The 18,207-nt window shown below is 41.8% G+C and overlaps 1 protein-coding gene across 1 annotated transcript; it reads right to left on the bottom strand.

The window, feature by feature from the left end:
• Window positions 1–11,522: 11,522 nt before the first annotated feature.
• Window positions 11,523–13,533, bottom strand: cd93 (CD93 molecule; the record flags this gene model as incomplete). Its single annotated transcript, XM_080541527.1, has 2 exons — window positions 11,523–11,532; window positions 11,951–13,533. 2 exons carry the CDS (start codon window positions 13,531–13,533, stop codon window positions 11,523–11,525), a joined length of 1,593 nt encoding a protein of 530 aa, XP_080397653.1.
• Between the last annotated feature and the right edge of the window lie 4,674 nt (window positions 13,534–18,207).

Genomic DNA, 18,207 nt, shown 5'->3' with positions numbered 1-18,207 from the left:
ATTATAATTCAGTTGCGCGCGAACACTCGAAATGCAGCATTTTAATTTCATTTTATTAAAGTAGACGCCTGTCATGCAAATTGAATTTAATAATTTTTTATCTGGTCGATAAACGTCCCTCTAGGTTCGACCTTACTTTACATTGCTACTTTACAGGGTATACCCACCTAAGTGGTATATTTTGCTTTCGCTTATAATGCAGCAATAAATCACTACTGACAAATGAGTCTAACAAATACAGTACAGTGTGACCGTGCATTTAACAAAACGACATCTTACCCCAGTTAAGTCGTGTGAAATAATCGGACGGTGAATCTTCTGTAAACAATCTCGGTTGTGCTGTCTTCTTATAGCCTACCTGAACTCACCGGAGTGCTGACGTATGACACTACTGTACAGGCAGCGCGTTTGATACGTCAACGACAGTAGTGGAACTCCGCCCACCTCGTGTCTATGGAATGAAAGAATACACCATATGAAGTGGGTTCTGATTGTAGTACGTTATTGTGAATAATTTGCCAAGACACTAAAATATGACTGTCAGCATGGGAGGATCATTTTCCGAAAACAGTATTACTGTTCTCTTATGTTTATTGCAAGACTTGCCCACATTGGTATGTGAATGTACCAGTAACTTACCGTTTTTTGTCGATTGCTTACTCTTTGTATGCAACTGAAGTTCACATGCCCACAGCAATAACATGAGCAGTACAACAGTAACGTTTTCAGAAACGAGTTAGTGATTTCTCATTGCCTTCACATACACAATTCAAATGTTAACACCTTTTTGCCAAACAGTTAACTCTTAACTCTCTAAATCAACTGAGTAAGTAGCCTAAAGTGTTATTAAAATATTTCCACACAGCATAGGGGGATATCAGCTAAATTGAGCCATCAGGTAAAATCAGCCATTTAATAGGCTGCTAATAGGCTGTGTCTCGATGGAGACTTTATCTAACTGTATTCATGATGGGGGATGTGTTTTGTTTGACGGTGGTTCCACTGACATGCATGGGAGCATTTCTGACAGTGACCCACCAAAAACTATACCAAAAACTATACTGACCAGTATAGTGTCTATATGCCACTGGTGATGTCAGTACACTACAGTGTCAATGCTATCTGCTGATTGAAGCCTTCGGCAGTTGTCTTGCTATTATAATTTTCTTTAACATATGAGCATTTCAAGGTGGTATTTACAGTTCCAGCATAAACAATGCATACACTTTGAATTCATGATGACTTTGTGTAAGTAAATATGGTAGGCTATAACAATGCCCACACCCATTTACTAGTTTCTCACAATCATTCGATTTCTTTAGGTTTCTCATTCTCACACCATAAACGGGAATGGGTTTGGGCAAGAAATCTTGGTGTGGTTGAAATGCAATCGTTATTTAGTTTGGAAAGTTCAGTGGAATCAATGAGCCAGCTAATCCCCTTACAAAAATCATCTTGAATTGAGGATGTTTCTTGGCTAGCACTGCTGTGAGTGTTTAACCTGGGACATACGTGTGTGGCTCATTAGCTACCTACTGTTGTGCCTGGGGGACGTTAGCATTTATCAGTGCTGGGAGTCGACTTAAGCGATGAAAGCCATTGTGTTAAAGGCTTCCATTGCTTAGGTCGACTCCCAGCACTGAGAAATGCTTTTGTAAAAGCATATTTTGGCAGAACAGCAGAATCTTGGCAGATGATTCAGCATGGCATGGGGCGGCTGTGGTGCAGGAGGTAGAGCTGACGTCTAATGATCGCAAGGTTGGCAGATCGGCGGTTCGAGCCCCGGCTGGCCACATGTCGAAGTGTCCTTGGGCAAGACACTGAACCCCAAATTGCTCCCAGTGAGGGGGCCGGCGCCTTGCATGGTAGCTTGCAGCCATTGGTGTGTGAATGTGTGTGTGAATGGGTGAATAACAAAAATAACCTTGCATTGGTGTGTGAATGCGTGTGAATGGGTGAATGAGAGGCCGTTGTAAAGCGCTTTGGATAAAGGCGCTATATAAGTGCAGTCCATTTACGAGTCACACTATCACTAATCTGTGGGCTGTGTTCAGATAATACAATTAAATAAATCACAGTCAATGTGTAAGTCTTCATGAACCAAAAAGGCTCCCTCAAATCCTTGGGCTACTTTTCTCATTTAAAAAACTTGACGATACAGAATGCTTGAGCCATGCAAAGACAACAATAAATCAGTAGAGACAGAATAGTTCCCCGATAGTCTAGCCACCAAAGACTGAAGACAGTATTTGGATTTTAAAAGCATCTGGTGACTGTCACAAACCGGGCCGCACGGTCATGACAAAAGAGGGAGACGCACACAACCAAGTAAACTAACAGATTAGTTATTTAACAAAAGAATAACATAAGGGAAGATATCAAGCGTGTGTAATCAGTAAAGTCAGTAGTGTAGGTGTGTGCAAGAGTGTGTAGGTGTAATGTAGACTGAAGACCCATCTCTAGACTGAAGACCCATCTCTTCAGGTTACACCTTAACTGCTCCTCCTGAGACATCCACTACATTGGATCCTCCTGAAGACACCCGCTTTTCCCCTCTACTGTGCCCCCTAAAAACGTATATTGCCCCCCTTGTACTGTTTCTCTGTTTCTCCCGTCTATATAAATAAAATGTAAAAAAAAATAAAGGCTAGGTTTAGAAGAAGGTGATGGAGGAAGGTTTTTCCCTCTATCAATGGCCCTGGGCCTGAGCTGGATTACTCTTCCTGATACGACTGGTGGATTGATGATTCACTTGCTTAGTCAAATGTATTGATTGTAAGTCGCTTTGGAATAAGGCGTCTGCTAAATGCCAAAAATGTAAAAATGTCATGTTGTGTGGTGCAATAACAAAAGCCAAATGTCAACCAAAAACCAAAGGTGTTGCAGGGTGAAGAGCACACCGCAACTGAGCTCCCAAGAGACTTTAAGTACACAGTCACACGAAGCCCAGGTGCTGCCAATGCGCTAACAACCTCTGCCACCCCCACCTCCAGTACCAAGGCTGCAAACACACACACACACACACACACACACACACACACACACACACACACACACACACAGGTAACAGGCAGACAGGGCGGAGAGGGTCATCACATGACCATCTGTTTTCAGTAACTCTTCGCCCCGCTCCCCTCAGGCAGGAGGGTGCGGTCCCTAAAAACTGTGAAGGCCCGACATACACACAGCTTTTTCCCCACAGCCATCCGGCTCCTAAATGCCGCTGGGCCCCCCGCCCCCCCTGACCTGACCCCTATCTATCTACCCTCCCTCCACCCCCACCCAGAGAGCTTTGGACTGTCTGGATATGAACACTTGAACACTTGATCTCTGCACTTTATATTTATATTAATTATGACTCTTGCACTTTGATGTTGGTTTGCACTGTCTTGTCCTGTCTTGCACCTGTCCTGCTGTAAACCGTGCTCAATTGTCCCAAACCAAATTCCTAACATGTTTACATGTCATGGCAATAAAGTCTTCTGATTCTGATTCTGATTCTGATACAGATAACATTGCCACAGATTTTCAATTTTACTCTCTTTATATGCTCTTCAACAATGGTGTTGTGCATATCATTTCATAATAATATATGTTTTTATTTGGCAGAAATAATAGGTATTTCAATACTTTTTCAGTTGCAGGGTATCCCAAGCCCATTTTCATGTAACCACATAAGAGTATATTATACTTAAATTTAATTGGAATCTTGTTCCAGTCTTGAATGAGTACAAAAGTACAAAACAGGGTTAGAGTTTTATCCACTTACAAGAAGACAAAAAGACGTGCAGGAGCTCAGGTTACAACCCAACATGAAAAGATTAGTGTCTTAAAAGCTTATGTGTCCAATGAATGCAGAAACTGGGTCAACATCCGCACCTACTTTTACATTCGACGTTCGTAAAATATGTTTGTTTTCCAAAGAAGACCAAATAGTTGTCCCACCACTTGTTTTGGTGTGAAGTTGAGAGATGGGGCAAATGGGGGAAATTACCACTCTCAAATGCATCTAGATAGAGCTCTGGATGCGAAGACTTTTGCAAATGCATGACTTTTGAAATGCAAACATGCACCAGCTCACTAAGCCTTTCCCACAATGCTTGTTTTCTGAGGAGACAGTTCTCATGGATTTCTGTCATGATTGCCTGCAAGGTAAATCCTTGCAAAGGTTTCAGGACAAGCACTGCACTGACAATGGAATGAGACTTGAAGGTCAAACTTGCTGGGTCTTGCACAACTACGTCTCTTCAGGGCAATTCTGTAAGACAACACCTTCCATAAAAGACCAAATAACATTCTGTGCATGCGAACATGTGAGCACATGGTTTGTTGTTAGGATACGGTAAGTTCGTGGCATAATGACTATAATCACATAATGAAAGCCTTTTGGGCAGTCCCCCTTATATATATATATATTTTTTTTTTCTTGCAATAGAAACAGTAGAGATTTGACAGGAAGGATGGGTGAGAGAGAGAGAGAGAGAGAGAGAGAGAGAGAGAGAGAGAGAGAGAGAGAGAGGAGGATAGAGACAGTAGAGATTTGACAGGAAGGATGGGTGAGAGAGAGAGGAGGGATGACATGCAGGATATGTCCACGGCCGGAATCGAACCGGGAATCCTGCGGCTTCATGGTCGACATGAACACTTGAACACTTGATCTTTGCACTTCTTATATTTATTTATTACTTTTGCACTATGATGTTGGTTTGCACTGTCTTGTCCTGTCTTGCACCTGTCCTGCTGTAAACCGTGCTCCACTGTCCCAAACCAAATTCCTAACATGTTTACATGTCATGGCAATAAAGTCTTCTCATTCTGATTCTGATTCTGATGCTTAGTGCGTTACACCACCAAACGCCCCATTATGACAGTTTTAAGAGTTCTGACAACTAGCAACGTAATACAAGCATGCACTCAACTTGGTCTATACATGCATGTCTATACATGCATGTCTAACTAGCAACAATACAAGCATGCACTCAACTTGGTCTATACATGCATGTCTGTACTATACACGTCGTTTGGTGAAATGACCATGCACATTCCCCTACATTTGAACATGGAGAGAACATACAGTATATTATTATTAATACTTATATAAAAGTAGTACTTTGGACAACAGACGAGAGTGAGGAATTTGTACATGATGGTCTTGGTTTTCTAGGTTGTCCCAGTAGATCCCCATGCCTCTAACTCTCTATGGTACGCATTATGAAGCCAGTTGGGAAATAAATGTTTGGAGTGTTTTTTTGTCAGAATAGACCAAATAAACATAATCTAAAGAATATAGATATATATTCACAATATATATATAATATACAATATTTTGGGGGGGGGGGTACTTTTTGGGGTGCGTTGCCTTGAAGCAACACTGTACCATGATGGTAAGTAATGGCATGGAGCAGTGGCGGGCTGTTTGAAGGGCAGGGGAGGCGAAAAGAAAAAAAGGGCACCTACTGCACAACATGGGACCCCATCAGTGCACATGGTCAAGTTTAGACCATTGGAAGGGCAGCCAATAAGGCACATCTTCTAATTTTGCCACTCAAAAGGGCACTTTAGTCCGACGTTTTTCAACTGTGGGGGCACATGGTCAAGTTTAGACCATTGGAGGGGCACCAGTAGGGCACATCCTCTAATTTTCGCCACTCAAAAGGGCACTTAAGACAGACGTTTTTCAACCGTGGGGGCACCAGGAGTAGCGGTCGCCCCCCCTGCCCCCCCCCCCCTGAGTCCGCCAGTGGCACGGAGAGTGCCCCCGAGAGGTGCCCGAGAGGCGTGCCTGCCCCCCGAGAGGCGTGCCTGACCAATGTCATGGTGAATCCATGGTGGTACAGTGTTGCCTCAAGGCAACATTAGCAACTTACCATAATGGTACGGTGTTGCCTCAAGGCAACATTTACATTTTACCAAGTTTCCATTACTTAATTAGCAAATCAAGTAAATTAAACTATTAGAAAGAAAGCTTTACTCAGCTATTATTATGAACATATTTTTTTCCAGGCCAGGAAAGGCCATGTTTTCAGACGATGTTTGTGGAGAGAAATAGCTGATCCTAGTGGGACAGTCTGCAAAAAAGGGATTCAGCCATGGCCTACAGAGAGACATGAATGAATGAATGAATGAATGAATGAATGAATGAATGAATGGTCTTTATTGTCATTGCTACAGTACAGGTACCAAACAACGAAATTTAGGAGGGGTGGCTCCTGTGACACATTCAAACACTGCTTTTGGTTCCTTATGGCCCTGCCTCTTTTGCTAAGTATTGCATCATAACTGGGGGTGCATTGTCTGAATGTAAAAGGACAAGAATGGGTGTGTTGCCTTGAGGCAACAAGGTGCCATAGAGGGCTACGGGCACTTTTCCATCCTTTCACCTTCATGTGGACAAAAGTATTCTTGTCTGCAGTGGCGGACTCAGGCTGTTTGAAGGGCAGGGGCGAAAAGGAAAAAAGGGCACCTACTGCACAACATGGGACCCCATCAGTGCACATGGTCAAGTTTAGACCATTGGAGGGGCACCAATAGGGCACGTCCTCTCATTTTCGCCACTCAAAAGGGCATTTTTGCCACTCAAAAGGGCACTTAAGAGAGACGGTTTCAACCGTGGGGGCACCAGGAGGGGCAGTCGCCCTGAGTCCGCCAGTGCTTGTCTGGGATCATCACAGAACCAGCAACAAACACGCAAAAACAAATACATGGCAAATCACCTGAAAACATTTGGTTAGTGTTTGACTCATTTATTGTGCAGGTACAGTGTGGTCACATATTCGGACAGCTCATCTCTTCTACATGCATGCACAAATAAACATGTTTTGAAAAATGTTATTTCATAGTTTATTTCATAAACTGCAGTAATAAAAAAAAAAGTTTCTAAAACTTAATTTGAAAAAGATATTGTAGGCTAAGTATTCTTTTTTTGACCTCGTGTGGGTTTTATGACAAAAACATAACCACAGTTTGAGCAATCACACAGGGGCTCGTAACGACAAGAAAGATAATCAAGCAATAATAATCAGCGTTTAATACGTTGGACAGTGGGCGATGGCGAGTAGGCTAGTCCAGTCTACGTTTTAAGCTCGTGCACGTTTCCTCACGTGAACGACTTTATCTGGGGCGGCTGTGGCGCAGGAGGTCGCCGTCTAATGATCACAAGGTTGGCAGATTAGCGGTTCGAGCCCCGGCTGGTCACATGTCGAAGTGTCCTTGGGCAAGACACTGAACCCCAAAATTGCTATCAGTGAGCGGGCCGGCGCCTTGCATGGCAGCTTGCCGCCATTGGTGTGTGATGTGAATGTGTATGTGAATGGGTGAATGAGAGGCCGTTGTAAAGCGCTTTGAAGCAGCAAAAAAGGCACTATATAAGTGCAGTCCATTTACCATTTACCATTACCATTTACCAATTAATCCCCGCTATGGAAAGCCGGCTATCGTGTCCCAAAAATCGAGCGACAGCATAATAATCCACAGTACACAAACGACATCTAGTGGTTATGTTTTGCACAGAACAAATTCAGGTCAATGTGTGAAGCCACAGATGTACATAAAGGGTATTTTCACATGGTGTCCCTTTGAGTCCGTTTTGTGAAACATATAGGCTAGTTCTCTTTAAAATAACCAAACTCTGTCCTCTTTACCTGAACCAAGAGTTTTCAAAAAAAGTGTTAAAGACATTATAAAGTGAATTTATAGGGCCAATCATCCTTTTTTTTAGGGCCAATCATCCTACTTTCCAGAGTAATCATGTGTCGCTGTGGTGCAGTTCTCATTTCCTCTTCTATTGTTATGTTGCCCTGTTCCCCAGGTAACTGGGGAGGTAGTCTCATTTGATCACTTTCAGGCATGGCTGAAGAGGCCAGTGAACATGTAGCTAACACTAACATCAGAACCTCAAACACAATGACCACAACCTGAAACTGGTGTATTTTATCTCACACCAATTCTTCACAATGAAAAACACATTTCTTGCTTATCACTCATTTTGCAGCTCTAAACCACACAGTTAACAAAACACTAAATACAATTCTCTACATTTGGCACACTCTTCCTTGATAAAATCTCTTGTGTTCACATGGAAAACACGACCATTCAGAATGCTAAACTCAAACCACCAACCACACAATCACACTCCTCATATGGGATAACACCTATTGCATTTGAATTAGCAATCATAGCTTTAGCAATAAAAGGGCCAAAGGTGAGCTCTCCTGTGTTGAAATATATCTGAAGTATATCAGGGCTGGATTCGTCATGCCAGGCGATACTTTCCCCTCTGCTTGGCCAGGGAGAACATTGCCTGTGATGTCGACAAGGTTTTGTAGCCTTTGTGTAGACTAGTATATGCAGAAGGCTTATTTTATTTTTTCTATTGTTTCTGTATGAAGAACACTTTACAAATCCAACTGTCATTGCTGAGATGTGTACAGTATTTCAGAATTAAAAAGTTATATTCTTGTATTTGTGTGTTTTCTATTTGAGTATGAAAACATAACCGTTTATAACAGGCTACTGTATGTATGTAGTGCAACACTGAAAATGCAAAAGGCCTACTGATAATCTTATCATAGTACTGTTTTCCGCTGATCATAGTGTTTTCCATTGGGCACATCAGTGTTCAATTGGTTGTTACAAGTGTCTATTCATTTGATGGTGTGGGTTTGTCATTTGACAGCAACATTTCTTTTTGAGAAGACATAACATTATTTTGAATGCAGTGTTTGCTTTTGCAAGAGATTTGTGGAGTTTAGGGTTTTGTGTGTGAGTTTTTGGATTTGTGTAAGAGTTAAGAGAAAATGAGGTATGCTTTGAGAAAACGTGTTACAGTTTTACGTGTTAACACGTATAGTCAAAGCATAGCTCATTTTATAGATCATTCGCTAGATTCCTGGCATAATATTACTTTAGCATATTATCTTGACGCAGAACATTTCAATGATTTCATTTCATTTCTTCAACATACCACTAGACGGCGCCAGACGTATTACAGCTTTTCTCAACAATCAAGCTTAATATGGAAACATCAGACTTCAGAGCCACACCTCGGCAACACTACCCCTGTAAACCAATGACTAGATCTGAAGTCTGACTAGAAAAGTGCTTACTTTTGGAATTATATATTTTATATCTAGATCTTAAAAATGTTTGCCCAAACTGCCAAAATGAACTGCAACAAAAGCAAATAAGATATCAAATCAGTATAATTTGTCATCTAATGAAAAATATATTCCACCGATAATTTCATAATCACACACTAAATAGTAACTATAACCATTTAATATGCACTGTGCAGGTTGGACAACTTCCAATTGAAATTATTGTAGTCCGACTCGTGTTACATAAAATCCTGTTACATAAAATACGAATGCTTACTTTGCATATCAATCATACTCATCTAGAATATTCAAATCATAACCATAAGTTCATATTTAATGTTCTTATACAGTATATGTATTTATTAATGTATATGTATTTATGCAACAGCAGAAGAAGCAGAGATAGGAAGAGAGGAACATACAGGCATTTAAAAAGATATAGAAACATGCATAACAACGTTTGCATGCATAACAACATGCATGTTGTTTGGTTGAAAACGTTCAAAGAATGATCTTCCCATGTCCCTTTCAGCAGACAGCAGTGTCGACAGCATTAACACTCTGCTTGCGATGCTTAATGAAACAATACCTAACTACGAACATCAATACTAATAATACCGCCACTGGGATACAGATCCATACCCAAAGAAATCTCCCCGTTGTTGCTGAGGACAGCTTTCTTGTGTAGTTTAAAGCTGGTGTTAGGGTGAAAGTAACACTGACGGCAGGAGTCGTGAAACTCTCATGGTCATGCTCTTGTTTGACACACTCATGTCTACTAGGCCCAAGAGAATACCCTGCTCCACACGAGCAAACGTAACTACCAAAGGAATTATGACAAACTTGGTCACAATAACCGGACATCTCGCATTCGTCAATGTCCCTGCACATCCTATTACCATCCTTGATGAAGCCATCGGGACAATCGCATCCTTTGGTAATCGGGTCGCACATTGCTGGGCATTCTTGCGAGGAACAATACATCTTACACACATGGGGATCTTCGCTGCTGGGCCTAAAGCGTTCATAACAAGAACATGTGTAGGCCCCGGACACCTCTGTGCATGTGTGTTGACAGGGAGCAGCTGAGCATCCTTCATCACTACTAAAGACACTACTTTGATACGCGAATTCGTGTGCTTCCATTCGTGGTGTTTGACACGTGCTTTTAGGAATTTCCCCACAAAAAAAGCCATGGGTTATGTCCTGACACGGTCTTTCTGTCCACTTTCGATCAGTTGAAACCGATACACATAAAGGTGTGCAAACATTAACAGCATTGTCTTTCCAGTTGCTGAAATTTGTGATTTGAGAGCCTGTGGTCCACTCGTAACCTCTTAATTCAGATGTGATGTTGCTACATCGCTCATTCGGTAGGCGCAGTCCGATCCAGAAGTCTCCGTTGAATTTGAAACCCGAAAGCAAATCTTCAATTACGTTATCCGATGCTTTCCTTCGAACCGTCATCAATTCTCCGTTCTTTTCCTGGCACATTGTATCCGATGTCAGGAAGTCGGCTGCGATTAGGTTGAGAGAGTTGCAAAGACCCCCGTTGCATATGCAGGAGCCCACGCGCTCCGCCTGGACTGTCGACAGTAACGCGACTATTATCAAACACGTAAACGGAATCATTCTCCTAGCTTGACATCAGCGCGAATCGGCTACTGGTTAGATCACACACGGTAGCCACTTGGAAGTGGAATTCATATAAACACCCCTGAGATGTGAAGATATCCAGAACAGAAGGGAGGAAATGGGTCTGGACCATGCAAATGTCTGAGGGGTAATGACGTGAACATATTACCGTTATGGAAAATAAAGTCCTTGAAGAATTTCCATTTTAAATGTCGGCTAGACCTAATACATTTTATGGAAAAATAATGGTAGGCCTATAGAAGTTCACTTTCAACGAATCATACTTTAAAAGTTCAATTAATACAACTTTAAAAAGCTAAAAGCTCAACCAAGACTCTTCATTTCATAGCCTACTAAGCACATTCATACTTATAAGGGTGTTAGAACGGGTCCCGAGCTCCTGATGCTTTGTCAAGTTTGGCATTATCCTTCTGAACCCCTATCAATTTAAAATGACAATGTTTTCTTTTTTAGAAACACACACACACACACACACACACACACACACACACACACACGCACACACACACACACACGCACACACACACACACACACACACACACACACACACACACACACACACACACACACACACACACACACACACACACACACACACACACACACACACACACACACACACACACACACACACACACAGTAATAAATGCGTCAATTTGTACCTATACTCTGCCGAGCCATTATTATTAATAATAGGCCTAATAATCATAATCATAATCATAATCATAATCATAATAATGCATTTTATTTATAGGCTCCTTTCAGAGCACTCAAGGACACCTTACAGAGCATAATTAGAAACAAGCCACAGATTCAAACAGGTTAAAACAGTGATTCAAACAAACAAAAACAACCAAAACAAGACAAAACAAAATACTTAAAAAAACAACCATCAATACAAAATACGCCAGTTTAAAAAGGTGGGTTTTCAGACAGGATTTGAACGTGGGGAGAGAGTCAATATTGCGGATGTCTTGTGGAAGAGAGTTATTATATACCATCCGTCATTTTTGACCCTTCTAATTTTTCTAACCGAGTCTCCAAACCAGAGGACACCCAACAATAGCTATCAGCAGTTGCGCATTTCTTCTTGGAGTCCTTTTTTGACCGACTACATCGAAAAATCACAATACCCGAGGTGACTGCGACTAGAATAAGAAGCGGGACGACTGAACCAATAACACAAATTAACACCCACGAGTTCAACGGTGTGCTATCGTGCACAGTCGTTCCAAACGTGGTTTTGCTGGACGGTTCCTCGTGCGTAATTACGCCTCTAGCATGTGGAGGTAGTAGGCCTAGTCCGACGGTGTACTGAGACTCGTTAAGTGAATCAACCGTCGAGACGATTATGGTCTCAACCGTCTCGCCGTGCGTAAAGGTGACTTTGTCGTCACTTTGTGGCGCAGCAGTTGAGGCAACCGTGAGATCTGGCAGGCAGGTGATTCCATTTATGGGATGTAATCGGAAATGTTGTTGGCAAGAGCACTTAAAACTACCTAGGGTGTTGGTGCACGTGACCTCACATCGATTCAATATGTTGAGACATTCGTCTATGTCTATACACAAGTGACCATCATCGGATAAAGTGAAACCGGCGACGCAATAACAGGAGAAGGATCCTTGGGAGTTGAGACATCTTTGAGGACACCTGTTTTCAGTGCACTCGTCTATATCGCGGCATTTGTCGTCGACCTTTGTGTAGCCTTCCTTGCATTGACACGTGTAACTACCTGGGGTATTGATGCAAACATGTCCATCGCATGCATTCCTTTGACATTCGTCGATATCAATGCAAGAATGGTCGTCTTGATCTAGTTGGAAGCCCGTTGGACATATGCACGAGAAGCCTGACGATTCTGGCACGCATTGGTATTGGCATGGAGAACCGTGGCACGTGTCCGTAATGGCACAAGACACTCTGTCATGTCCTAACTCGTAGCCCTCCTTGCATCCGCAATGGACACCTGTGTCGCCATCAAAACACAAATGTTCACATCCGCCGTTTTCGGAGCCACAGCTTTGCTTTTCTGAAACGCAAAACGGACCGGGGACATCCCAGCCATAGACCCCGTCTATTAATTTGCAAATGATGATAGGATAGTAAGTCTCGTCATTGCATGACACCTTAGCGTATGTTCCAAATGGTAAAGCAGTCATCTTATTGTCCATACTCAATGGTCTTGTAGAGAATGGGAGCGTGTAACTCATCTCCCCTGGTCCCGCCAGCAGCAGAGGTTTACACATGCCGTTGATTTTGAATTTACACGCGTAAAAAGCGTTGTCTTTACAAGATCCATCGGTCCATTTGAAATCATTGTGATCTGAACGAGCGTAATGTATCACAACGCATCGTTCCTCTGTACAAGTGCTGCGCGGCTCCTTATCCCAATTTGAATAGTGAGAATGTTTATGTCCAGATATCCAGTTAAAACCCCTGAGAGTCATACCACTTATTATGCAGTCCCCTTTACGCAATTTCAATCCAATCCAAAATATCAGGCTCAAATCACGATGTCTGCCGTCGATCCGGTAGAAAAGTGATTGAAGCTCGACCACTTCACTTTGGTCCTTAGTTGTTGCCAAGTAGCCTCCGTTATGTTCACATTTCATACGCGCGTCCTCAAAGCTCACCTTCTCCAGGTGCAAAGTGAAGCAGGCATTAGATGTACACACAGTTGCTGCTACACCAGTGTCGGCTCCAGTTAACCCCCAGATAGGTAGGTGTAGTAGAATGATCAACAACATTATTTCCACATAATCCAAAACAACTGAAATCATTGATTTAAATACATATAGGCATATAATCCATGCGGACCTTATTGGCAATGAATGGCTTTTGCACGAGGCTTCCTATTCGGAGGCAAGTGTATGTATGTGCGAATTTGAATCGAGCATTCAAGCTCCTGCATCCTGTTTTGTGCATAAACTAAAGACGGAAATAATCTTTAGCTGCAGATTTCTTTTGTCTCCCCCAGAAACTGGTTCCGTTCTGGGAAGAGAAACAATAGCTCGAGCGGTCAGTGTTTAGACTTGTTTTCCAGATGTCTCCGTCCCGAGAACGTGACGTCGGTTAGGTTGTTTATTAGCCCTACTACTACATTATAACGTCATAACATCATTTATTTCTGTTTGAGTCACAATCGTTCGATTACGTTTTTATGCATTTGTTTGTATTCATTTGTCATCTCATCTTTTTCCTATTTGAGTGATTGTGATGTCTAATGACAGCATTCATTCGGTATAGGCCTACCAATCGGTGTGTGCTGAAATACAGTGCCCTTGATAAGGGAAAGAAAGAAAAAGGAAGAAACAGTTAGTATTCTTTTAGCTCTATGTATACTCTAACACACACACACACACACACACACACACACACACGCACGCACGCACGCACGCACACACACACACACACACACACACACACACACACACACACACACACACACACACACACACACACACACACACACAGTCTCCCTTGGGCTGTAACTGATTGGGACGAGAGAGAGAGAGAGAGAGAGAGAGAGAGAGAGAGAGAGAGAGAGAGAGAGAGAGAGAGAGAGAGAGAGAGAGAGAGAGAGAGAGAGAGAGAGAGAGAGAGAGAGAGAGAGAGAGAGAGAGAGAGAGAGAGAGAGAGAGAACCCTTTCCTACTCTGGACCTAACAACAGTTTGAATTTGAAATCAAACAATTACTATGAGGTTAAAGTAGAGATTCTCAGCTTTTATTTAATGTTTTCTTTCTGAAGAAAGATTGTTTTCACCATTCAGAAATAAAAAGAAAACGTATATTTATACATAGCCCCCCTAAAACTGACAAAAATTATGTTTATGGTTGGTTAGCTGTGTTCCATCACATCATTTGCTCAGGCATAAGAGAGCTATGTCTAGTTATAAGAGAGCTATGTCTAGTTATCCGCTAGTTATCCTGAAAAAGGATGGTCAGGTTGTAGTTTGCTTTTACTTGTGATAATACTCCACATGTCCAGCTAAAGCTCTATGAATTTGAGAGTGGTTACATTTCTCCTAAACAGTTTACCAAAGTTGGGATGGGAGGGATGACTTGACAAGTTTGTTGTTGTTGTTGTTGTTGTTGTTTGAATCCAAGATTGCCCCTTTAATTGTACACTGAGATGTGTGTCCTTATCATTAGAAGTAATAATAATATAATAATAATAACTTTATTTGTATAGCGCTTTTCCTGCAAACGTTGCAGCTCAAAGTGCTTTAATCATCATTATATAATCTTAATTTAATTATTTTGTAGTTTAAAGGCAGTATTAAAAGGATGGGTTTTTATAATGTTAATTTAATTATTTAGTCAACTCTAATGTTTACCATTGTGACAACCATCTAAGAGGGGCTAGTTGTCACACGTTTTTCCAACCTTGAATACTTTAATTTTGACACAAGCTTCAAGATCAACAAATACCATAATAAACCTGAGATCTCACTCTGTTATTTGATGTATTACACATTTAAAAATGTAGTTGGAATTCGGCTCACAGTTTCATGTGATATGAAATCCAAGAATAGGGACAATAGGGATACTTCTAGAATGTTCGGCAAGGTGGAGAGGAGAGAGGCTGGAAGCCATTATTGAGGTTGGCATTACGTGACCTTAGAATGATAAGGTTCTATCTCCGTTTAGGGTAGTTCAGAGATATTGAGCGTCAAAGTTTTTACATTCCATTATGTTTTGTAAGATGGAAACTTTGTATTTTATTAATTACTTACTCAAACATTTCAACATTTTAAAAATAACACCACACAGGCATTAATAAACACCTAATGGATCAGATTATGTAAAAAAACTCAATTTTGACAAAAATGGAGATAGAACCTTATAATTCTAACGTCACGATTAGTCAGGTTGTGGGTGTACAGTTTGATTATGTCTATGTAATGTTATGTGATATCACCAATTCTGCATTAAAGAAGAGAGAAATATATACAAATAACTTGTGGCTCACATACATTTACATTTACATTTTTGGCATTTAGCAGACGCCTTATTCCAAAGCGACTTACAATCTGCCCCAGAGACATCTTTTGGTGGACTTCAGTGTTGTATTGTCTCTGACTGCCTGTGGTATGTAGATAAATGTAGTTGCTGAGATCACTTCCTGTGTTTGTTTAAAGACAGGAAGCGGCACAACTTCAATTGCAGGAAACGGTGCGGCACGCCCCCCCAGCCAGACAAGCACCGCTCAGCAGAGGCCAATGAAACCCTTTGTTCAGAATGTGTCTTCTATCACACGGCAATGTGATTTTGCTCATCTGAATCAGTCCAACAAGATTGGAAATAACAACACACACCTAATCCAGACGTATATTATATTAGACTATATTATTTCGGTCTTAATCCTGCATTTATGCTGGCCTTATTGTAAGTTGCTTTGGATAAGGGCAACTGCTAAATGTCAAAAATGTAAATGTATACATGCTGTCCACCCCCCGCACCAACCTACGGACCTTTGGGGACAGAGCCTTCAGCGTGGCCGCACCTACCCTCTGGAACTCTCTCCCCATAGAGATCCGCAAGGCCCCCACCCCTGGGGGCCATTCCACTAAAGGTGGCTTAGTATATCGGCGATTGAAAGAAATCAGGCGATCAGGCAACTCGGGATTGGAATTCAAGCCTCAGGTGATTCCTCGAACGAGGATCAGCCTTGTGTCATCAGTGTTCACAGAAGACAGGCTTACAAATCTTCGATATGGGCGCGTGCACGCAGACATAAAGAGCCCCGAAGAGTCGATCTGTCGAAATGAAGATACTCCACTCTGCAGGGGTACTACATTTGCGCAGCATTCCCGAATTATTGATCTTTATGAAGACGGAAAAATAAGATGTAAAATAGTGCAATACTGCCGCAATTAACAAGGCGAGGGAAATGGTTTGGCAAGAAATTGCTGACCGATTAAATGCGTACCGTATTTTCCGCCCTATAAGGCGCACTTAAAAGTCCCCCAAAAAAAAAAAAAACGACAGTGCGCCTTATAACCCGGTGCGCCTTATATATGGATCAAAATGTAAAAATTACATAACCAATATTTTTTTTTTAATAATAATAAAATGTTTCAGTACGACTGGTAAACTACAAAGCCGCACCGCTTGCAGCATTACGGTAATCAGTAAACGACGGCCGCCATCTTGGAATCTCCGCGAATGCTATTGTTATGCTATCATGTGCTCTGAATGGATGCCGTACTCACCCAACTGTTCAATTCGGACACTCACACCGCTTGCAGCATTACGGTAATCAGTAAACACCGGTGTTGTGCTTACTCACAGTCCCACACCACAAGACCCCAAGTAAAGAAGACTAAACAGAGTTTCCGAGGGAACAAAGTGAGATTCTTGGTGCTTTCAACTTGAAGTTTTAAAGTACCCACTCGATATAATAAACAACAGTTTAACGATCACTAAACACTTATCATTTGTGTATTGGATTCATTATTCTCGTTTGCCGGAGGCTACCGGTAAGGGAGGGTTGATTTGTAAACATACTTTCGTTTTAGCTCGTGTTCAAAAGCAAGAACTGTGTGTTCAGCTAGTTATGTGTAGTTATGTGTTTTTAGCATGTCGATGTTCTCCCAGTATGTTGTCATGTTATTAAAATACAGTTTAGACCTTCGTAGCGATGTGTTTTGTTAGCTGTTAGCCGCTAGCAGCGTTTGTTGTGGTTTGGTCAGATTCACTTTTCTCCCATTCAGTGTTTGAGATGAACCAACATTCAAATACGCCTGTCGTGTTCAATCTTTCTCTGATTTGAATGTATGACACATCATTTGAAAGCTTACAATCTGTAGTTTAAGCATGTGTAAAAACTGAAAAAGTACGTTGCACATTTCACCAGGAGCTGTCACATATTGGTTGTTGGTTATAATTGTATAGCCTATTGGTTGTTTTCTGGTGTTGTTTTGCTCTGTTTGTAGTCTACTTGATGTATTTTTATCAGCTGTTAAATCACCACAGCGGTTAATCCACTAATAGAGATAATAGCAGATTGAAAATGCTTGTAGCTAACTACTCTATATCTCGTGGTTGCAGCTATTGCGAATTGCTATTCACGCGAGTCAGCTGTGAATCACCGCAGGTCCTTGACGCTTGTTGCAAAAATGGATGACGAACGGCTGATACTTGAGGTGGAAAAATATATATTTTTGACAGTGGAGCAGGTAGAACGTTGATGGTGACAACGCTCAGGTGGAGCTTGGACAACGGGAAGTTGACACAACACCGATGGAGAGGTGACGCAACGCAGTAGGTGGAGCTTGGGCATAACGCAACCCCAGTCCCAAAAAAAAAACGACAGTGCGCCTTATAAGCCGGTGCGCCTTATAAGCCGGTGCGCCTTGTATATGAAAATTTTTCTAGAATAGGCCATTCATTGAAGGTGCGCCTTATACTCCGGTGCGCCTTATAGGGCGGAAAATACGGTAGGTCATAC

This window comes from Nansenia antarctica (assembly GCF_963989245.1).
Source record: "Nansenia antarctica genome assembly, chromosome: 1".
NCBI classification, from domain to species: domain Eukaryota; kingdom Metazoa; phylum Chordata; class Actinopteri; order Argentiniformes; family Microstomatidae; genus Nansenia; species Nansenia antarctica.
This window is presented reverse-complemented; position numbering and strand designations above follow the sequence as displayed.